Genomic DNA, 20,341 nt, shown 5'->3' on the forward strand with positions numbered 1-20,341 from the left:
GAGGGAAGAAGAGAGAGCACTAGGCTTCTGTGTTTTTGTTCTTCACAGTCAAGAGGAATGATTTAATAAAACATCTGCTTGAAGTCCGGTAAGTGAGTGACAGAGCTCACCTCCAAACGGACAGCGAGGAAAGGAGAAGACAGACAAGAGATAACATTGGGCATCCTGGCTACTCAGCTATGGGGAATAGTGGTAAGAGTCTTTTAGCTGAGTTGCTTAATTTCAGTTCTGTTTGCATGAACTGTGATGCACATAAACAATCTCCAAAACAATTGCTCTGGGTTGTGGTTCAGATTTGTTTTTCTACTCAAGTATTTTACTTTTACAACATTGCCGTTTCTGAATTCCAGCAAAATTAATTTTTCCTCTTTGGATTCAGTGCATCAGCTGTATTTTTGTCTCTTTAACTCCTTCCACACTTGTGATTTCAGTGTCTCTCTAGACTGCTAATGATACCAGAGCCAGAATCTTTCCCAGAGATTGATTTTCCAATCTCATTTCATCAGAGTGAATATTCATTCATAATGAACAGATACATATTGATCGAATTAGGCCCCATCAACTAGACAGACTATTTCAGTTGGTAATCATTTATATCAGGAATACAATACCCTGTAAAATTAAAAAAGAAACTCTTTGTCATTATGTTGGCTTGTTTATTGTTCGGGAATGCTTGTAAGGTGATCTTTGAACACGTGTTGATCTATAGCTATCATCTAATTTCCTCTCTGTATTTGTATTATGCAGGAAGCAGGGTAAACTCAACAGCAATCGGGGTCGCTGTGGGCTTCGGCATCCTGGCGATCCTCTTTACCATTGCCATTGTACAATTCTGCTGCAAGTACAAATGCAAAAACTGCTGCAAGAAAAAGGGTGAGCTGAGCTTTAATGAGCCATTGCAAAAAGCATGCTGCCTGTCTACCATTGTAGTGGTTTTGCCGTGCAGATAATAAGGTTTTGAGATAATGCATATCTGCTGCCTCGCCAGTACAGTGGAGGTGAATGGAATTTGTGGTGCACACAGAGTTTAAAACGTACAATTTAAGAAGTTCAGTAGCAACATTTCATCAACTTGGTTATTTTAATAATAATCAAAAGACCTCTATGAATACTTCTCATGTAGTAAGAACTGCTTTCTAGAATTAGTTGGCTGTGTCTGAGTTATCCAGAGAAACGAGGACACTGAATCCAGAGCTGTTGCCATTTAATTTTTCACCTCTCTTTTATTGGGAAGGAAGCACAAATCTCAGAGATAGATACTGGTGTGAAACTTTGATGCATATGCTTACATGGTTGATGATGTGCAACATCACCCAACATTAAGACTACAATATGATGAATCTGTCATGCAATTGTTGTATAGTGATGCATGTTCAATGTGTCTCATCTTACTCTTTAGAGCCGTCACTGAAAGACAAAGTGCTCACGTAAGTGGACGATTCTTTCCTTCTATATACATTAATTGCTTTATGTTCATATGGTTAAGCTTGGTGTGTTTTATCTCTCTCTACAGCAAAGTCGGGTTGAAGAAGTCTTCTCCCTTTTCCATCAGCAGCACCGTAAAATAGCGGACAAGTTGGTGGCAGTTTAATCATAATGGAAGACACACCCCTCGCCTGTCACTTTCCTGTGCATCACACATCTTGTTTTGAGCACGTGTCATGTTATCTGTTCCTGTTTGTCTTTTGCTGCTATTCTTTATGTTGTTTTATTTTAACCCGAGGATGTAACTTATCATGTTCTTTTTGAATGACTTTTAACTTTTTGTGTGATGTAATACATTCAAACTGCGTCACTGCTTCTTGGCAAACTTATCAGTCGGGCCTTGAAAATAAAAATGAAACAGAAAGAGAAGTAGTGTGTGCTATTGTGTATGCAAAATTGTATTATAAGTTCATGTCATTTAATTTAAAAAATGAATTAAAATTAAAATAGAATATATATTTTCTTGCGTTTCAATTTTTGTCAGTTTTGCTATCTGTCATGAGAAACTGAAAAGTATGTCGTGTTGTGGCTTCAAATGCACACACACCCACACACACACACACACCAGAGAGAAGCTAATGCATACATGGGGCTCACGAGAAAAACTTTTGAGGTGAAGTCAAAATATCAACAACTCCACCACAGCACCTAGGCAGTTCAGTTTTCTTGTAAGCTGTGGGTGACTTCCTTTCACGTTCACATATCTACTACCTTTTTGATACTTTCAATCGTTGCCAGAACTTGAATGTCTCATTCTTTTTCCTTTAAAGAAACCAAAACATGTTTCTTTGTAGCTGATGTTTTTTTAATGAGAACTGCCTACAGTGAGGTGAATGAAGGTCAACTTTTGTACTTAGTCAAAAACAATCATAAGTCAGATGTACAAAAGGCAAAAAAAGAAAGCTGTGTGTGTGCACGCGCGTGTGTTTGTGCGCACACGCGTGTGTGTGTGTGTGTGTGCGCGCGGGCGCGTGTGTGTGTCTGTGCGCGTGTAGCCACCACATTGAAACATGCCACAGGTTTTAATGCGGCTGATCAGTGTAAACAGTAAATGATTCACTTATGAAGCTGTGATGTTAAAAAAAACCTTTATCTGCGTTTCCTCCTTTGTGACCTTTTGGGAATCAAAGGTAGACTTGTTTAGATCGCAGTAAATTAAAAAGTTGAGGACTCCAAAACCACCAGGCTCACCGTTGTCAGATGGTTTTGGTAATTTGTTTTTCCAAAAACCAATGAACCAACAGAATTTGCAAGGCTCATTAGGGACCTTGCATCAAGATCTAATTTTGGGAGCATACCGCACATTGCACGTAGAGCAGCAGGTAGATGATCAGTATCAGTAGTTAATTTTTACAGCAGGGCCTCCTAACAGGTAAATCCAGCCATACACAGAGTGGTAGGAATAGAAGATGAAATATAAGACTGTAGGACGTGTACTGCAACACCAGTAATGTGATACTTTTCAGCTCAAAGGATTTTTCTTCAACTTTTATAGGATTAGCCAAAAATTGTCTCACTTCCCCTGTACTTTATGCTGCACATGGAGAAGTAAGTCATATGACTGTCTTTCCACTGAAAAGAGATAAAGAGTGCCCTTTACCAAACAACTGACGTTAAAGCATTATTTCACTGAGATTAATGTTCAGTATCTATGGAAACTCAGTTCCCTGCCAATATTGGCTGCCTTCGCTATAGATTTAGAGCGGGGCTTTTTTTTAAACGAGTGGAAGGCTGAGAGAGGAAGTTTTTGGTGCTTAGTGATAGAAGCTAAAAAACCACTGCTCTGGTTCCTGTACAGAATTTGCATATGGGGATCCCAAGTACAGCGAAGCAATATGTAATTTTTTTTTCTTTTCCAGTAGGTATCATTTCGTTGTTTCAGGGTTTTCCTTGTGTTTGGTTGAGTCATGGTTTCTAAAATATGGCATATGTTTACTGATTGGGTTTTTTTTTTTTTTTCCAGGGGAAGACTTTCTTTCACTCACATGTAGTAGAGCAGAATCATATATATTCACAGCAATACACAGTAAACATGTTTTTTCATAGCATTTAATAAATAATTTAAATGAAAGTAGCTTAAAGACATACCTACAGTATAAGACATATGAGAGTCACTTGCTGAGTCAGAGAACGTTAAAAACGGACTGTGACAAAATGTTCTTGCTCATAGTTGTTGTTAAATGTTTGCACTTAGCAAGTGTTGGCTGAGGTGTAATAGCAAAATGCCCAAAACCATGTAACTGTCGAACGGTTTCTCTGCATCACTCCCATGCTAAGTTTCACTTCCTGCATACTGCATTTTAGTTGGTGGTTAATATACCAAGTGAAACAGCAATGAATAAGGCTTTTGTCATTAAAATGTCTAACTGTGTAAAGTCCTGAGACTCACACCAACAGCCACCAGCCCGCAGCTGTGTGGTTAAACCTGTCTTTCCTTCCTATGTTCAGCAACAAGGCGCTGAGTGCTCTGTTTCCTCCTTACACTTCTTTACACCCCTTTTTCCCCAAAATACACCAACATACTCCCCAAATACAAATTAATGCTTCCATTTCATCATTCAAAAAGTGTGTCATGTGGGAAAAAGGGAAAAAGGGAAGTGTATTCTTTCAGCACACCGCTCAGACAGGTTTCGTCAGCTTGATTTTATAAATAGCGTTGTTACATCGCACAGTGTGTCAGTCAGTTGTAAGCTGTACGTCACATAGTGAGAGAGACACATTGTTCATGTTGAAGTCATGTTCTCCCTCCACTAGAGTGGTTAGCAGAGGGAAACTCTCCCCTAGTTTTGTAAAAGTGTTTTTAAAATCATCCATAATGACAGAGTTCATTTGTGATTTTTTCGAATAACTGGCTTTGTAAGAGTCCACAAAATCACATTTGCTGCCCAGTGATCCATTTTCTATACACATAGCTCTATATTGTCTGATAACTTCAGATCCATAATGACCTTGTTTATGGCACCAAGTGCACTGACCTGCCCCTGAACAGATACATGACTGAATTCCAGCCTTGTAACCTGTGACCACTTCGGCCAAATCTGTATCTGGAAGTACCTGATTTAACCCCTCCTCATCATTGCAGACATGAATCTGCACAGCAGAGGGGCTTTGGGTGCGATAATTTCCCCCAAGAACAGACTCCTTTAGAATCCCGTTGTCCTGTCCATCCAGATTCATGGAAGAAGAATGGAGCTGGCAGCCCAGCCCCAAACCACTATCCTCTCTTTTCCCTACTGTGTCAGTATCAGTCCTCTCATCTGGCATGGGGTAATCTGTCTGACTGCTGGTGGAGCTCTCTGGTCCTCCCAAGCTCCCACAGCCACTGTCATCTTGTTTCATTACAGGACTACCTTCATTTTTTATAGCAGAGCTGGACCCCATGCTGACCCCACTGTCCATGCTTGTCCTCCTCTCTTCCTCTTCATTGTCCTCTATTACTGTCACGTGGGTCACAGGGTCTTTGACGCAGTTTTTCACTTCTGTTCTGTAACTGGACAGGAACCATCCTCTGTCTGTCACAACCTCAATAGTCCCTTCTCCAACACTGAGTGGAAGCCAGTAGCTTGAAGGGGATTTCTGGAGTGAGACAAGAGAAGATGTTGGTTGTAGTATTATTCATTGTTTTATTGTCACTTTCAGGAGAAGAATTAGTTATGTACTATAAAGAATGTGATGCAAAGTGATATCTACAACAAATTTTTTCTTTCTGTTTCTGTGATAACTTTTGGTTCTGCTTTTCTTATAGCTGACAGTACAAGTTTGCATGAGTGTGATTCTTCCCAGTTTGCAGTAATCTAATACACTTACCAATACAGCAGGTATTTTCTCTGGTCGTTTCAGGTAACACAGGAGGATGGCTACACTGATAGCAACGATCGTCAGCACACCCAGAATAGATAAGGACGATATAGCGATTATGTACCATTCTGGAAGGGGGCAAAAACACAAAAGAATTTAACAGATGTGAGGGTGTTTTATAGATTTGAACCTGTATCATACTTTAAATTTAGGCTTGAAGGAATAGCCCAACATTTGGGGAACTGTGCCAGACACATGAGTGATGCAAGAGCGGTTTTGCTCTTCTCATTGAAGAAAGTGAATACATGTATTTCCCAAAAATGTCATACTGTTTCATTAAGGCTAGCAATCTACTTATCGCCTGTTTATTTTTACTGATGGCACATAGAATTATTTGTCATTGAAAAAATACAATTTTATGATAATGTTACATTGTTCTATCATCATCATGTTTTTCTTACCTTGCTCCGGTAGCTGAAGACACTGTGTAGGCGACAGAGCACTGATGGAGAGAGCTGCATTACCCGCTACCACCATGCTGACACAGTACTCTCTCCCCCAGTGGAGAGAACTGAAAGTCTTAGTCGTTTGATCCAACCCCACATCATCTTTCAGGTATGCTGTAGTAGTCTGTAAGGCAAAAAAATCAAAGTGCCATGCAGGTCAAGGCATTGTGCAATATAGCCTGGGAGGAGTAATGTATTCATGATAATCGTGATATTTAAAAAATAAAATATTGATATAGTGTTTATAATAGACAGATGATAATATTGTGATGGCAGATATTAGGCCTAGGTGAATCATTTGTTTATCAGTTTATCTGGTTGCCGTTTCACTATCCATTAAGTGTAATTCATCAACACACAATAAACAAAGTTAAAGATTAATTTGACTGAGCATCTTTTCCTTTTTCTTTTCAAATTGTCTATAGATATTCCGATAATATCTTTATCGTGAATTCCTCTGGCCATGATAGTCATGTAGATATTGATTCAGGAAGAACAGCATGACATTAAATGTCGAAATATGGTAAAGCTGTAGGATATTAATAATTAATGAAGGCCCAATCAGGATTTTTAAAATAAAAATTACAGAAATATTCAGATACAAAATTGTAGAGTTTGACTTATAAAATAAAATAAGCATTTTGCCTGTTTTCTCAACTGAACATAATAGAAAATATACCTACATTTTAGTAGCATTGATTCATTAACAAACATTTTACACATTCAATAGATATGATTAGTCCCAATCCCGTGTTTTGAATTTTTGTGACAGTGTTGGTGGAGAGGGTGAATGATGTCTTAAATTATTTCACATATTGTGCCTTTAAACCAATAATTCTGATGCCTACCTTATTATCTTGCCCTCTGTCCTCCAGGTAGATGGTGTAGGTAAGCCCAAATGGAAAGAGCTTCCTCAGAATGGGTTTCTTGTGAACAGAAACAGATAGAGTGCTGGAAGTGGCCAACAAAGTGAACGAGGGAGGCTGCAACTTACCTGTGGGAACAGAGACAGGTAAGAAAACAACCCTATAGTGTGACATTATAATGACTGATGTCTGACTGACTGATGTCATACCAAAGTAACAGCCATGCTTACTTTCATTTGGACGAATTCTCTTGCTTATCCATTCAGACTTGTCATGTCCTGTGACCAGCTGGACTTTGACCTTGTAGTGAATGTAATAGTCAAGTATAAAGCGGCTAAGGTCACAGTAGTGGTTTGTGGTCCCAGTGCAGCTTTTTACCTCCTTCCACTCACCATTGTACCTGAGGAGAGAGCACACCAGTCACCAACTGGAAGGAGTGGAGTCAATGGATAACAGAAGGTGAAATGAAATCAAGCATTGTAATAAAAGTCAGAATCAACATTTAAAAACTCGATTCAAGTGGTCCAAAAATATCACAGTTGAGAGGAAAACAAATATCAGTCAGAGGAAGGAAAAAACTGCTGGGAAATTTAGGAAGTTGACAAACAGGACATGGTAACTCTTATGTAAAACTGTTATTCCTAATATGTTGAAATTAAACTTACTTTCCCATTTGTACATTGTACGTGGAGTTTGAGGGGGCTCCCGCAGGGTGTTTCCAATGTACTATCACATCACCATCTGAAACATTCACCGCCAGGTCTTCAGGCCGAGGGACATCCTGTCCTGCCACAGAAAAAATAGGAGAATCATGATTCACTTCTAGTATTACAAAATAATTTACATGTCGTGTACACAAGCTGACCTAATGTTGAAAAACTTTGTGAAGAGTGTGGTCAGGAGGGGTAAAGGAAGTCTGGCTGACGAAAAAGACGCAGCGATACTGCAATCGTATGGGATCTCTGATCATAAGACACTGTGGGTGTTTTGTAAAGGGAACAAGCGTTTTACCCATTTCCACTCTCTAACTTATGGGAATCACTTATCAGAATGGAACTCTCTGACGCCTTCATAATAAGAAACCTTTTATATCTGTATTTGTATTTTTTTTTTTCACATAATTTGATGACAAACAGTTCCACTAACAATTCCACAGTGATAAATTCAAAATATATTTGCTTAATTTAAACACAAAATAAGATCAATTCAAATACAAAGTATTCGAAAAAAAAATAATGAATAACAAAGGTTGTTAATTACCTGATGCAGAGTTTATGCAGATAATTAGGAGGAGAAGAATTGGTGTCTTGTTGCTCATATCCATTTCAGGTATCTGGAGAAATATCATCACTCAGTAATGATCCACACTGCGGTCCCCTATAAAATCTCTCAAGCCGGTCATCACTGAGGCAAATTAGAAAGTAGAAACATCTTTTCTCCTCTGCACCACTCTGTGTAACGGTTCAAATTGATAAATTTAGACAGAGCGGAAGCAACAGTCCTCTCGCTGATACTGTGGTGTCTGTTCAACAGGGAACAAATAAGAAGAGGCAGCTGGCTTCACACTAACAACTTTATTTGCATAGTTCCCCCGGAATGCTGTTTTCTCTAGCTCAAGTCCCCTCCCTCTCAGATAACGCATTTCCTGTCGTGACGTTGCTCCTAGTTTCACCTCTCTTTCTAAGCTCTCTCATCAGACTTTTTTCCTCTTTCCACACTCGATGTACATAGACATTTCAGAGAAAAGAAAAGGGAAGCATTCAGGAGTTCCCCTTTCACTTTTTTTTTTTGCAGGTAGTAGTTGGATAAGAAAGGTGTTTTTAAACAGAATAAGGATTTGTAATTTCTTAATTTTCATAATAAAAACATGCAGTTTGAACCAGATACAGACACATTATAGTCCCTCTGTTTAGTTTTGACCACAGTACATGTATTATATCTTTTCCTGTGAGTCTGTGTCTTTCAGTTGCGGTGACATGCATGAAAGGTGGTTTTTGCGAAACGTTGTGGTAGAATTGCCTGTGAGAGGAACGGGAACACCAAAAAATACAAAGTTTATTTTTCAATATTAACAAGCAAAAATCACTTGATATGTTGATACACACAAACTATGAGTTTATGTGCATCATAGACATTTAATGCCACCATCGCTCTATGCATTATGAGTCCAGTATGCAGGTAATAAACTCATATTAACTAAAGTGTCATAAAGGTCATGACCTTTCCAAAAGTTTATCCGCTGAAGGGAATATCTGACTCTATCTGTAGTCTCAAGAAACCACAATGACTGTAGACCCTTATCTCCAAACCTCATCTTACGTATGTACCTTTATCACTTTTCTGCACTTTTAAAAGAAATTCTTGATATAAAGGTTATTGCGGGTGGATATGGAAGATATGAGGGTGTTTTTTCATATTTGCCGAAAGTAGATGGGAAATTATTAAAACATTGGATCCTACTGGTCACCAAGTTACCAGTTAATAATCATTTTTCAAGACACCATTCGTGAAAAAAATGTAATTTAATTTACTCACTATCAGTATTTCCATTACATAGTGTAAACAAAATGTGCAAAGCTTTATACAAGCTACAATAAGCTAAACATTTAAATACACATCTGGACTTTCCTTTTGCATCTTCTGGATATTGCTCTGTAATAGATGTGCAGTAACAGGATGGATTTATAACACAGTTGCCATAAAACTAAAGGGATGGTTCTCCTTTTCCTAGTTTTTTCCCCCATGAACTTGTTTAGTAACTAAATGCCATGTTTACATCCTTAACAGGATATTTGTCTCTTCAAAAGTTACTGCTGTTTGCATGCTAACCTAACCTAACTTAACCTGTTTTTTTTGTTCTTTTTTGATAATTATTGTCAATGTAATAATATTCTTTCAATTCTGAGAAAGCATATTATACTGAATTATAGCCAATAGTGGTAACTAACTTAATTCCCCTTTCTGTTTCACACCTCTTTTTCACATGTTTAAGTTCAAGTTTTAGTTCCTGGTAAATTAAATCACGTTTTCTTAGTACGATCTTTTGGTTTCTGTCTAGCAGATGGACAGAGAACTGCTACCTAAATGTGGGACTGTGGGAGTTTTGCTTAAATGTCAAATATCACATGCAATTTTAGTTCAGAGGGGGACTTTTCTCTCAAGTCATTTGGTGTATGACTACAAGCACGTAGGTGGAGACTTGTTGTAATATCACCCTCTAGTGGTGTTTTAAGGTGCATACATTTTCACAGTGAGTGTCTTGTGACACTTCCCATAAACTCAGTTCATCATGCAGTACCTCAGTAATGATAAAGTAAAGATTTAGCCACACAAAGACTTACAGAGTTAATTTGATATTATAAATCCTGCAGTATAGACCTGTATTGTATTGATGTACTCTATGTGCTTAACATTCGAGGTTACATACTCTAGGGACATTTTACCTTTATTTATGTAATAATAAAGAGTTGTGACAAAGACGAAACATGGGGAGATAGAGTGAGAGGTCGATATTTCACAAAGATATTCAGTCACATTCAAATCTGGCGCAGTGCTGTTATATGGAATAGGTCTTCAACCAGAAAACCACAACGCCCACCAGCACCTGCACACTAAATTGTTCCCGATATGTCCTACATAGTTTGACAGGGTTAAAGATGCAGAAAAAGCAAACACTGGTTAGCAAACCTAGTGTGAGCAGTGGAAAGCTTACAAAGGGAGGCATTACAAAGCATCAGCATGTGGTATCTTGATAGAAATCAGATGAAGGTAGCTCTAAAAGTTTGCTGAAACAACATTTGCGCAGTAACACCACCACTGAAGGAGCAGACAGAGGTTAAAGAAAACACTCAAAAGTACCAGGCTCCTTTTTTCCCCAGCACTTCCCTAAACTGCCAACAAGCACATTGAGGTTGGAAAGTTTAGACTTTAGACTTTCATTGCTTGTGAAAACCATACAGTCTCAGCATTAAAATAAAAATCTCTTTCGAGAGGAGGCCATTTTGGTTCAGGTCCCTGTGACATCTCAGCCGGTGTCATTTGAGCCATAATGGAGCTTCATAGTGTGAAAGAAGTGCTGACAGTCTCTCGCTGTCACCAAACTGGTCTGGCAGGTGAGAATTTGGTGCACTGGGCACGCCCGTCTCTGTGAGGTCAAGAATGAAGGCTTGAGGTAATGATGGGAGGTGTTAGGAAGGGAGGGGGAAAGGCAGACCTACCTGTTACTCCTTGAATGAAAGTCAGTGACAAACACACAGTCAAGAAGAAAGGAGAGGAGAAGAAAAGAGGTGTTACATGTAGCGTCACCGTGCTCTGACCACTGTTCCGTGATTGACTAGACACCTGGATGTGAAAAAGTATCAACAGTCCTGCTTTTACCTCCAGTCTCTGCTGCCCTGAGTCCGATGGCAAAGCATGACCCGGTAGGTTCTTATTATGTCTTTCTCTTTCTCTTATAACAAAAAAGAAAAACCCTCCTTCCTCTTGCTACAGCGTGTCTCTTGGTTTCTTTAACCTTCCTTCAATCAATATTCAAGTTTCTTCCCTCATCAATACTCACCTGTCTCTCAGACTCCTGTTTATCTGCTTCTCTGTCTGCTCAGGGTATTGTGTTATCTGTAAACCTATGTGGTCTTGTGAAGGGTGAGGAGTACTAGTGCTGTTCCCTGCAGGGATTACAGACTAACATTAGAGGTTTTATTTGTTTCAATTTCCCTGCCTGACTGCAGGTAAGAAGGGAGTTTGATTTGATTGATCCCTGAATTAACTGTTAAAGTGTTGTTTAAAGTGTTGTGCTGTCTTTAGTTTCTGCACTTTACACATTTTGAAACTCTTTAGGTTGTAACACTTTTATTTACCTAACACTGCAGTTCAGTTTTGTACCATGTATCTCTACCCCATCAACTTTTCATGAGCTAATAAAAAAATCCCTGTTTTTAGCTTTATGACATTGTGTTTGTCAGATCAATGTATTTTTTTAAGTAATTTATTAAGCTTTTCTAAGGCCAAAGTTGATGTGTGTTGTACAGATTGTAAAGCCCTCGGAGACAAAAGATTTGGGGTTATACAAATAGCACATAATTTACTGAAGTTTTCAGTGGATTGACCGGTTCTGTTTACTGAAACAGAAATATTTCAGCTTTGTTTTGGTCGGGGTCAGCTTCATATCACTATATGTTCTAATGAAATGCAGCGGCCTGACTTGTATCTGCCTTGATTTCTTTTTATCCCTACAGGCCGGGCAACTAAAAATGCAGGGACACTTAAGTTAACCATTTCACGTCGGTTAGCTTTGTAACTTTATATTATCATAGCTATTGTTTGAATCAAACAATAGCTTTTAAATGTCATGTGAACCCCTAATCTTTTAATTTTTTTCCAGCATTTTTACCATGATAATGGCTGATTATATGATAGGTCAATAATGGAAAACCATGCAATATGATCCATGTGTACTCTAGAGGGAAATATGATTGACCTGCTCCTCCACATATTTCAGCTCAGCCATTTTACTTCAGTTAAGTTGGGTGTATGCTGCCCATAGGTGTATTTTGAAACTTGACCAGCATCGTATAGAAATGTTCTTATGAAACACCTTTTGTAGTGAGTCCACCCACAGCCTTCTCAGTCCCACTTCGACAAGATTAATGACTTTCCATTATCTTTTTTTTTGGACAAAGGATTCCCCCCCCCTGTTTGTGAAAGTGTGACAATAATGATGAATGGAGAAATGTCCCAACAGCCATGGAAAGCCATGATCATTGGATGTTGGGAACTATAATCTTAGCTTTCCCTGCACTTGGGGCTGACTTGATGAGGTTACTGCTCCATTCTGCTGCTCTAAGACTAATTTAAATGTACTGAAAAGACAGTGGCACAAACTGACCCTGTGCATAAGGAAGTGTACATTTGTTTATTTGTTGGAATAACAGAAGATATATAATTAACTTGTACATAGCCTAATGCCTAATACTTAATGTTTTAAACAACATCAGTGATATAATGTTCCACATTCGGGAACATTCAAATCCCATATTACATTCCACACTTTCAGAAACAATACCACTCTTGCATCTGTACGTCAAGCACAAAGTCAATGCCTGCAGCTTGTTAGCTTAGCTTAACTCAGCACCTAGACTGGCTTTGAATGAAGCCAGACTTGCTGTTTGCTGTGTTTCCAGTTTTTGGGCTAAGTTGTTGCTGTTTGCTTTGGCTTTTATTTACTGTACAGACATGAGAGTGGTAGCAATCTTTCCATCCAACTCTTAGTAAGAAAGAAAAATAAAAGGTCTGTTCCTTCAAAGTATTTATTATATTATCACTATCCATGCAAACACCGGAAGCTACTATTTCTATCAATGCATCTTTTGTCACAACATCCTAGTTTATAGTAGTTAAACTTCATATTCGGGGAAGCAGGAAGAGAAAAGATTTGGACAATGTGTAAGAAACTTTCCAAGACAAGATTTGCAAGTCATTGTGACAGGAAGAAAGAAACACAAGGAATCATTGGTATTAGGGGCTATTGTTTAACCAGGAAGAGTCTGCTAACCTATGCATCTGTTTATCATGAGTCATTTGCAGTGAGTTCATGATAGAGCATTCGCCAATTGAGTTAAAGCACTTTTGAGACTGCTTCCAATCAAAACTTTAGATTTAGTCGCTTTCCTTCTCCCATGTTACCTCCTATATGTGAGCAGATGTTTCCCTACCTGTCCCCCCCAAAAAATCAAAAAACACTGATTAAATCTTTTGTCTGAAATACTTGATATGGCTACTGGGAGCTGCGAATCAATAAGGGCAGAGGAGATAGCATGAAAAGAATGAGGAAATGAACTGTTAAAACCTGATCTTTTAGACTCTGTTGCCAGGATACGCCACTTGTGTCTTTGTGTGTGAGATTGTTACCCAGGTGTGGACTTAAAATGTAGAATTGTGTTAGGACTACACGAAAGACAATGGGCTACGTGATCAGTCTTGGCAACCAAAACCGTATAGAGTTATTTGCCTCCCTTTGTATTGTCTGTCTGTCCACTGATATCGTTATACCTATTAGATATAGCAGCATGCTCTACTTCCAAAGGTAATAGATGACACAAACACTTCACACCACACTGTGTGCTATTACAATAAATGATTTTAACTATATGATGACCCCTCGCTGGTTATTTATTTTCCCTTCATCCTTTGTGTCTTTTCCCCCACAGAAGGACCCCCCTCCTCCTTACTACTCTATTGACGTGCACACCCAGCCCCCCCTCAAGTCCTACGAGGAGGTGGTGTACGGTGTGGGTCCAGGCCTGACACCCCCCAACCAGCCACATTACATACCCCAGTATCCACCACCTGTGGTTGTTCACCAAGTCACACAGCCAGGTATATCTCAGTGATATCCATTATTTTCATGAGAATACAGCTGATGCAGGTGTATGAGCAAAGCAAATGGAGACAGAGTCGCTTGAGGATTATCAATGTGTGTTTGTGTACATAAGTTTTTGTAATGTCTGTGTCCAGCCCCCAGTAATAAGAGGAGGAGATGCTGTGAGAGTAATTCCCAGTGTTACGGAGGGTCAGGGGGAGCCTTACTGGTGCTTGCTCTGCTGGCACTGGCCATCTGGCTTGGAGGTATTCTGCGTTTATTCATACAGATCACTGTACACTATATTCATTTGCTGCTCTAATTTATTCAAGACTATGTAACTGCATGAAAAGTATAGGCTATGTTTCTTGTGCCCATGTGGGTCCTCTGTATACATTTAAATATAGTTTGTCTTAGTATTAATAACATTTTTCAGGGAATATTTCATTTTACGTTTTTCTTTTTAGTTTTGGCTTTACACATGTTCAATGTTAAAACAGACAAAAATATATGTGAATTGGATTATTTTGAGATTTGATGTAAGAATGAGTTAAAAGCTAGAGAGGCAGAGGTGATGTATTCATTTAAGTTGCACTTTACCGTTCTTATGTCATGTCAAGATTTGGTATTAGTTAACCATAAAAGTAAAAATACATGCTGTATGTCTGGTTACCCACACTCATTACTACCCATTATGCCCCAACAACAGTTCGTTATGGCACCAGGCTGTCAACAACAGTGACCATTTACAATGAGAACAATGATGACAGAATTGAAGATCCGTTGCCAATTTTCGACACCTGCCCGAACAATACAGTCCAGTGTGATGGGATAGTAGACTGCAAACTGGGCAGTGATGAAAATAATTGTGGTGAGTAGACACAACCGCACACATAGAACCTAATCAGAACCAGACTAATACGAGGACACATGGTGGGGAAGGATAGGTGGACACTTGACATCCAAAAGGATACCCCTAAAATAAATTACAAGTGGGAGGATCTTCGTGTTGAGTTCTCAAACATATATTTGGAAATGGGGATAATACTAAATGGCAGGCACTTGTATTTAGTGTCAATATTAACAACAGCTGAAACTCTACCATAATGATATTATCAGTAATTATATTTTTGTAGTACTTTTTAAGCGAGAAGTAGAACGTGTATCCCACTAGACTGCATACTTCAACTTGGACTTCAGTACCAAGGAATTATGTAATGTGACATGAATAAACAAGAAAGAACCTGCACACAGTGGCATGCATGCATTTATTTTGCGAAATGAAGCTTTAATTTATTTCACATTTGATTTGTACTTTTACTGTAGATGTTTGTAGTAACAACTGCAGCAGCACACAGGCCAAAGACTCCACATAACAATCACATTGTGTTAGGCCCTGGAGAGAGGCCATCTAAGTGTTCTTCTGTGTTTGTCTATCTACCTGTCTTCTACCAGTGAGGTTTGGTGAGGGCAACAGTCTGCAGGTCAGGACGTCTGAAGATGGCCGCTTCCTACCAGTGTGCTACAAAGGCTGGGACGAGAGATATGCAGATCAGACCTGCACTCAGCTGGGGTTCAGAAAGTAAAGAATCACCACTTTGAATTTAAGCTAACTTGACCTAAAGCATGCTAAACAACATCCATAAAAAGTCTGAGAGTAGGAGGACTAAATGCTGAAAACCATTTTGGATCTGCACTCCATCATCACAATATTTATCACCATTCCCCATCATCAGTCAGAGCTAGCTGTGACTTCATGAAGGTGTGATTTAGCTCGTTATTTTTGCCAGACCCACTTTCCAATGTGGGCTTCTATCTCCAACCTGTGATCTACCCACTGAGATCCATCTCATTTCTCCTCAGCTACTGCTGTGTGTTAAGGGTTGAATTGATTCTCCACAGGTCTCTCTGGACTGTGACAGAGCCAGAATGAACTTTCAGACCCAATCAGGCATTGTTTCAACAAAATGGTCTTTGTTTGTGCAAGTTTATCTCTTCGGCTTTCTGAACTGCCCTTCTCTCTATCTCCAGTTCTTATGTCACCAAAGCAGCGAAATCCCAGACCCAGTCCATTGGTTTAACATTGACCAGCAGATCGTCGTCACTTATCCAGGGTGCGGTAAAAGTCAGGTATAGAATCTAGTCCTTTTTCTCCCCTGCTTCATACACAGCTCAGACTTCATCTATGATCCTTCCAATCTCAGTTTATGATGAAATCCATCTCATTGTGTGAAATCAAATGTACAATATTGGTAAAAGAATTTCAAAGGTGCACATTGGTTTACTGTATGTATTCATGTTCATTAACATGCTTTTCTCATTGTGGCTTTACATAGTTCTTCCTGTCCATCCCAGGAAACCGTCTCCCTGCAGTGTGTGGGTAAGGAGCCTCCATCTGTTCCTACAGTCATGTGTCACACACATGTCTCTTTCTCTGTCTCTCTCTCTTTCTCTCTCTCTCTCACACACACACACACACACACACACACACACACACACACACACACACAGCCCCAGTGACTGTGCATCCAGCCAACAACAGCAAACATGGGAGTATTTGATCAATATCACTTGACAGTACTGTAGCATGCTTTGAATCTTAGATGTGCACATTTCTACAGATCATATTAAATGAAAGTTGGGGTGATAAGATTTAATTTCAACAATTTGAAAACCAGCAATGAAATACTACATATCACAATATCACATAGAGTATATGAAGGATAGCATGCAAACTACTTGTAACTAGTACCTGAAAACTACACTGGTACTTTCTACTACTGCTGCTACTGTTGGAGCACTGTTGCATCCACCTGTAGGATCTACAATCTATCTTTCCCTAAAAGGGGGTTATTATCATCACTCCCCACATGATGCTCTGTTGAGCTCAGTGTTTCTTTGTGGGGAGTGATGAGGTCAGAACCTGGATGGCAAACATCAACACATCACATCTACATTCACAATTCCTCACATGTGTAAACAAAGAATTAACTAATTTGTGAGTTTCTATCGCCACCATGTCACTGTAACTCATTAAACAATAGTAACACGATCACACATTGTCTCTCTTTCCCAGACTGCGGTCAGCAGCAGTCTACATCCCGGATCATTGGGGGTAGCATAGCTAAGACAGGTCAGTGGCCTTGGCAGTTGTCGCTCCACTTCAGAGGATCCCATATCTGCGGTGCAGTTCTCATCTCTCCTGTTTTTGCGGTGACTGCTGCCCACTGCTTCCCAAGGTGACTGACAGAAAATGTGTTTCTAGCAATCTTTTCCACATTTTTGCTGTTCTTGTTTTTATTATTATTATTTTTTTCTGTACTGGAACAATCTTTTTTATTCTTGCAACAGATTTCATACATCGTAGAAGTAGAATTTTTTTTTTCGTTCAGCTGCAGTCCACAGTGCTGAACTGATACATTTCAATGTTAAGCCTTCTTCTACGTTGAAAATGTAAGCACCAATGCCAAATCAGTTTGAATCCATGGCTTTCTGCTGAACAGTCTTTTTTTTTTGTTGTTGCCAAAGCAAAGCTTTGGCTCCCTCAACACAGTGGAAAGTGTATGCTGGAGTGGTGTCCCAGGACAATCTACCGCAGCCTTACCTGGTTGAAAAGATCCTGCTCAACGAGAATTACAACAGCAGGACTAATGACCAAGACGTCGCTCTGCTCAAATTTACATCTCCAGTTGTTTTCAATGGTCAGTCACATCTTCACTTGATTAAAAATATTTTTACTAATATACTTTGATTCTATTTTCATACCTTAGGCTGCAGTCAGAATGTCGCCCTCAAAACAACACCTATTACTGTAGCCGTCATGGTGGAAATCTGAATCAGGAAAGGGTTTCCCCCTTGAAAATATACAGGGTTGGAGAGCCTTGTATGATGAGGGAGTATGTGTTCATAAGCAGTATGTAGTGTGGCCAGGTGTGTGACTAAATGGCTTCAAAGACATGTCTTCTGCTGGCTGATCTGGGTTTGACAGTCTGTGTCAATTAATGTTCACCGTGCAGCTGAAACATCTATGAACAAGTCACCAAATTTCTACAACCTCCAGGAATTTCTTTTGCTTTCTTTGTGTGCTTTTGTTTTAAGTACTATCATTTTAAAAATACAAGTTTACCGGTGTGATTTTGAAAAAGTTAAATACTTGTTTTTTTTTTGTTTTTCTGTTTGTTATCCAGATAAAGTTCAGCCAGTTTGTCTGCCAACTTCTGGCCAGCAAATTCCCCCAGGACAGAAATGCTGGACCTCGGGCTTTGGCACCACTGAGGCAGGATCAGGTATGATGGAACATGGAGCCACCGAGCTTCTTTATTTTATTGGATACCCATTAGCTTCCACTGGAGCAGAAAGACAGATGGATATAATAAGGTGCAAGTCAAAATTAGATCAGATCAGTGCGCACATGCATTTCAGTTTTTCAGTTCTTTTAAAAACTGTCTCTGTGTGGATAAGGAAAGTATGTTTTAAACACCCCTGGGGCAATAAATTGTATCAGCTGTAACACTGGATCTGGTACCCAAATTTAGGTCAAAAGGCAGGATTACAATCGACAACAAAAATGAAGACAGACAAGAAAACAGAGCTAATTCAGGGAGCTGAACAACATTCAGGCAGATAGTCATCAGAAGAAGTACAGACAGACAGGCAGAACACAACACAACACAACACAATAAAGTCTGACCACCTAAGGGATGCATGACTAATGTCTGTCCTCTATAAACCGAGGCTGATGGCAAATGAGAAAGATGGACCTAAAACAAAAGTAATGGCTGATGGGAAGCTGTAAAATTAAAACCTGGTGACAATAGAGGGAAGACGTGACAGTGGAGTAGCAGTTGCCATGGCAGAACACTCAGCTAATCCTATTTTTAAGGTCTATGTAAGATTTCACTTGTGCAGCCACTATTTAGACATATTTCAGAGTCTTGTTAGAAAAACATATGAGCACACTGTTTTCTCCGATACAGGCACTGTCTCCAAGGATCTGATGGAGGTGTCCGTGGACATCATTGATACACGAGTGTGCAACAGCCCCCGGGTGTATGGAGGCGCTGTGACCAGGAACATGATCTGTGCTGGGAACCTGGAAGGAGGCAAAGACTCATGTCAGGTGAGCAGTCAATGTCAGGGCACAGGTTTATGGATGCGCGTTGTGCTCTTAACGCCCAGCAAACCTCAGAGGGAAACTTATGTTAACTAAGTATGAACTGTATTTTTTTCAGGGGGACAGCGGGGGACCTCTGGTATGTCAGGGAGACAGCCGTTGGTTCCTGGTGGGGATCACGAGCTGGGGAGCTGGCTGTGGTGAAAGAAACAAGCCTGGCGTCTATACCAAAGTCAGTAGTGTTCTGCCCTGGATCTACAGAAAAATGCAGGTAAGAATGGATGGAGCGGATAAACACTGTAGGAGGGCATATTTGACATCCAAATGATTAGGATGTATTTAGACTCACTGTAGGTCACAGGCTGTCACCATCTTAAACTCTTCCTGTGCCCCCATACAGGAAGTGAAGTGATGTCCCTTTGTGTCCTGCGGGTGCTCCGCCCCCCCCCCTCCCCCCCTGCACTATGAAGTTGTCTTGTGTAGATAGATGGACTAACAAACAGATGAAGAAATTGATGAGGAGTAAATGTGGACGGAAAGACAGACGGATGAAAGGTCGGGGGAGTGGCAGCATGACAAAATGCACAGGTTTAAACACAGGACCTCTGTCTTGGTGTCCTGCATCATCTACAGTATACTCATCCTCTGTCACACGTATGTGTTGTGTATTGATACACACTAATCGATGCAATGACTTCAGTCTTGCATTCTTAATTTTCTTTCCTCTGTCTCTTCCTCTGTCTCAGTTGAGCAGTATACTTATGTTTACCTACAGCACATGTTAAGCAAACTTTAAAGATGGCTGGCCCTGTCACCTCTATATTTGAGTGTGATACTCTTTAACGGATGATTTATGATTGTAGAGGTGTGTTTTTTTTTCCTCAGGGACACATCTCAGGCTTTTCTAATGTTAACTGTTTTTTTGTTTTTTTTTACCATATCAACATAAAAAAAAGACACTTTATGTATTCACTTTATGAAGGAAGCAGTGTGACCTTTGACCCCCTTATTGAGCTGGCACTCTGTCTGTGCACCCTAAAACTCCTCTTATACTCACACTGTGAATTTTTTTTTTTTTTTCAAAAATTGTTATTCTTACGTTGTATGTGAAGGTGTGCGTCATCTGTGTCATATTTATGCGGCTTGTGTGTGGGATCGCTGAGCACACAGAAGAAATAAAGATGAAGGAAAATAATCCTTATTATTATGGCGTTGA

At 39.6% G+C, this 20,341-nt stretch overlaps 2 protein-coding genes and 1 long non-coding RNA gene across 4 annotated transcripts; 2 read left to right on the forward strand and 1 right to left on the reverse strand.

Annotated features, from left to right (window-relative positions):
- Positions 1–1,941, forward strand: LOC111656003 (uncharacterized). Its single transcript, XR_002760837.2, has 4 exons — positions 1–192; positions 748–873; positions 1,400–1,427; positions 1,514–1,941. It is a non-coding gene; the product is annotated as an uncharacterized LOC111656003 (long non-coding RNA).
- A 1,577-nt stretch (positions 1,942–3,518) lies between these two features.
- On the reverse strand, positions 3,519–8,238 carry il10ra (interleukin 10 receptor, alpha). 2 transcript variants are annotated; one of them, XM_087174331.1, is made up of 7 exons: positions 7,916–8,238; positions 7,321–7,436; positions 6,886–7,055; positions 6,638–6,783; positions 5,745–5,913; positions 5,293–5,411; positions 3,519–5,061 (listed from the first exon to the last, which is right to left on the reverse strand). In XM_087174331.1, the coding sequence occupies exons 2-7, from the start codon at positions 7,326–7,328 to the stop codon at positions 4,162–4,164; spliced, it is 1,512 nt and encodes a 503-aa protein (XP_087030457.1). In that variant the 5' UTR covers positions 7,329–7,436; positions 7,916–8,238; the 3' UTR covers positions 3,519–4,161. The 2 variants fall into 2 exon arrangements, with proteins under 2 accessions (XP_087030457.1, XP_023263320.1); XM_023407552.2 differs by having other exon boundaries at positions 7,321–7,441.
- Positions 8,239–10,897: 2,659 nt separating this feature from the next.
- tmprss13a (transmembrane serine protease 13a) lies at positions 10,898–20,320 on the forward strand. The gene is made up of 13 exons (XM_023407583.2): positions 10,898–11,076; positions 13,861–14,029; positions 14,168–14,278; positions 14,722–14,883; positions 15,468–15,594; positions 16,044–16,142; positions 16,349–16,392; positions 17,089–17,251; positions 17,541–17,713; positions 18,200–18,298; positions 18,989–19,131; positions 19,244–19,396; positions 19,526–20,320. Exons 1-13 carry the CDS (start codon positions 11,059–11,061, stop codon positions 19,535–19,537), a joined length of 1,473 nt encoding a protein of 490 aa, XP_023263351.1. The 5' UTR covers positions 10,898–11,058; the 3' UTR covers positions 19,538–20,320.
- Positions 20,321–20,341: the final 21 nt, after the last annotated feature.

Source organism: Seriola lalandi, unplaced genomic scaffold (genome assembly GCF_002814215.2).
Source record: "Seriola lalandi dorsalis isolate HSWRI2012SDOR001 ecotype SW California unplaced genomic scaffold, Sedor1 jcf7180002054338, whole genome shotgun sequence".
NCBI classification, from domain to species: Eukaryota; Metazoa; Chordata; class Actinopteri; order Carangiformes; family Carangidae; genus Seriola; species Seriola lalandi.

Bases quoted from the DNA above. Each gene is read 5' to 3' on its own strand.
- il10ra (XM_023407552.2), bottom strand. From the start codon at position 8,003: ATGATATTTCTCCAGATACCTGAAATGGATATGAGCAACAAGACACCA. The intron at 7,056-7,320 runs GTAAGTTTAATT...CTCTCTCCTCAG, and splicing joins TACAATGTACAAATGGGAAA to GTACAATGGTGAGTGGAAGG. The intron at 5,412-5,744 runs GTAAGAAAAACA...GCCCCCTTCCAG, and splicing joins TCTTCAGCTACCGGAGCAAG to AATGGTACATAATCGCTATA.
- tmprss13a (XM_023407583.2), top strand. The intron at 16,143-16,348 runs GTATAGAATCTA...GGCTTTACATAG, and splicing joins CAGGGTGCGGTAAAAGTCAG to TTCTTCCTGTCCATCCCAGG. The intron at 19,132-19,243 runs GTGAGCAGTCAA...TATTTTTTTCAG, and splicing joins GAGGCAAAGACTCATGTCAG to GGGGACAGCGGGGGACCTCT.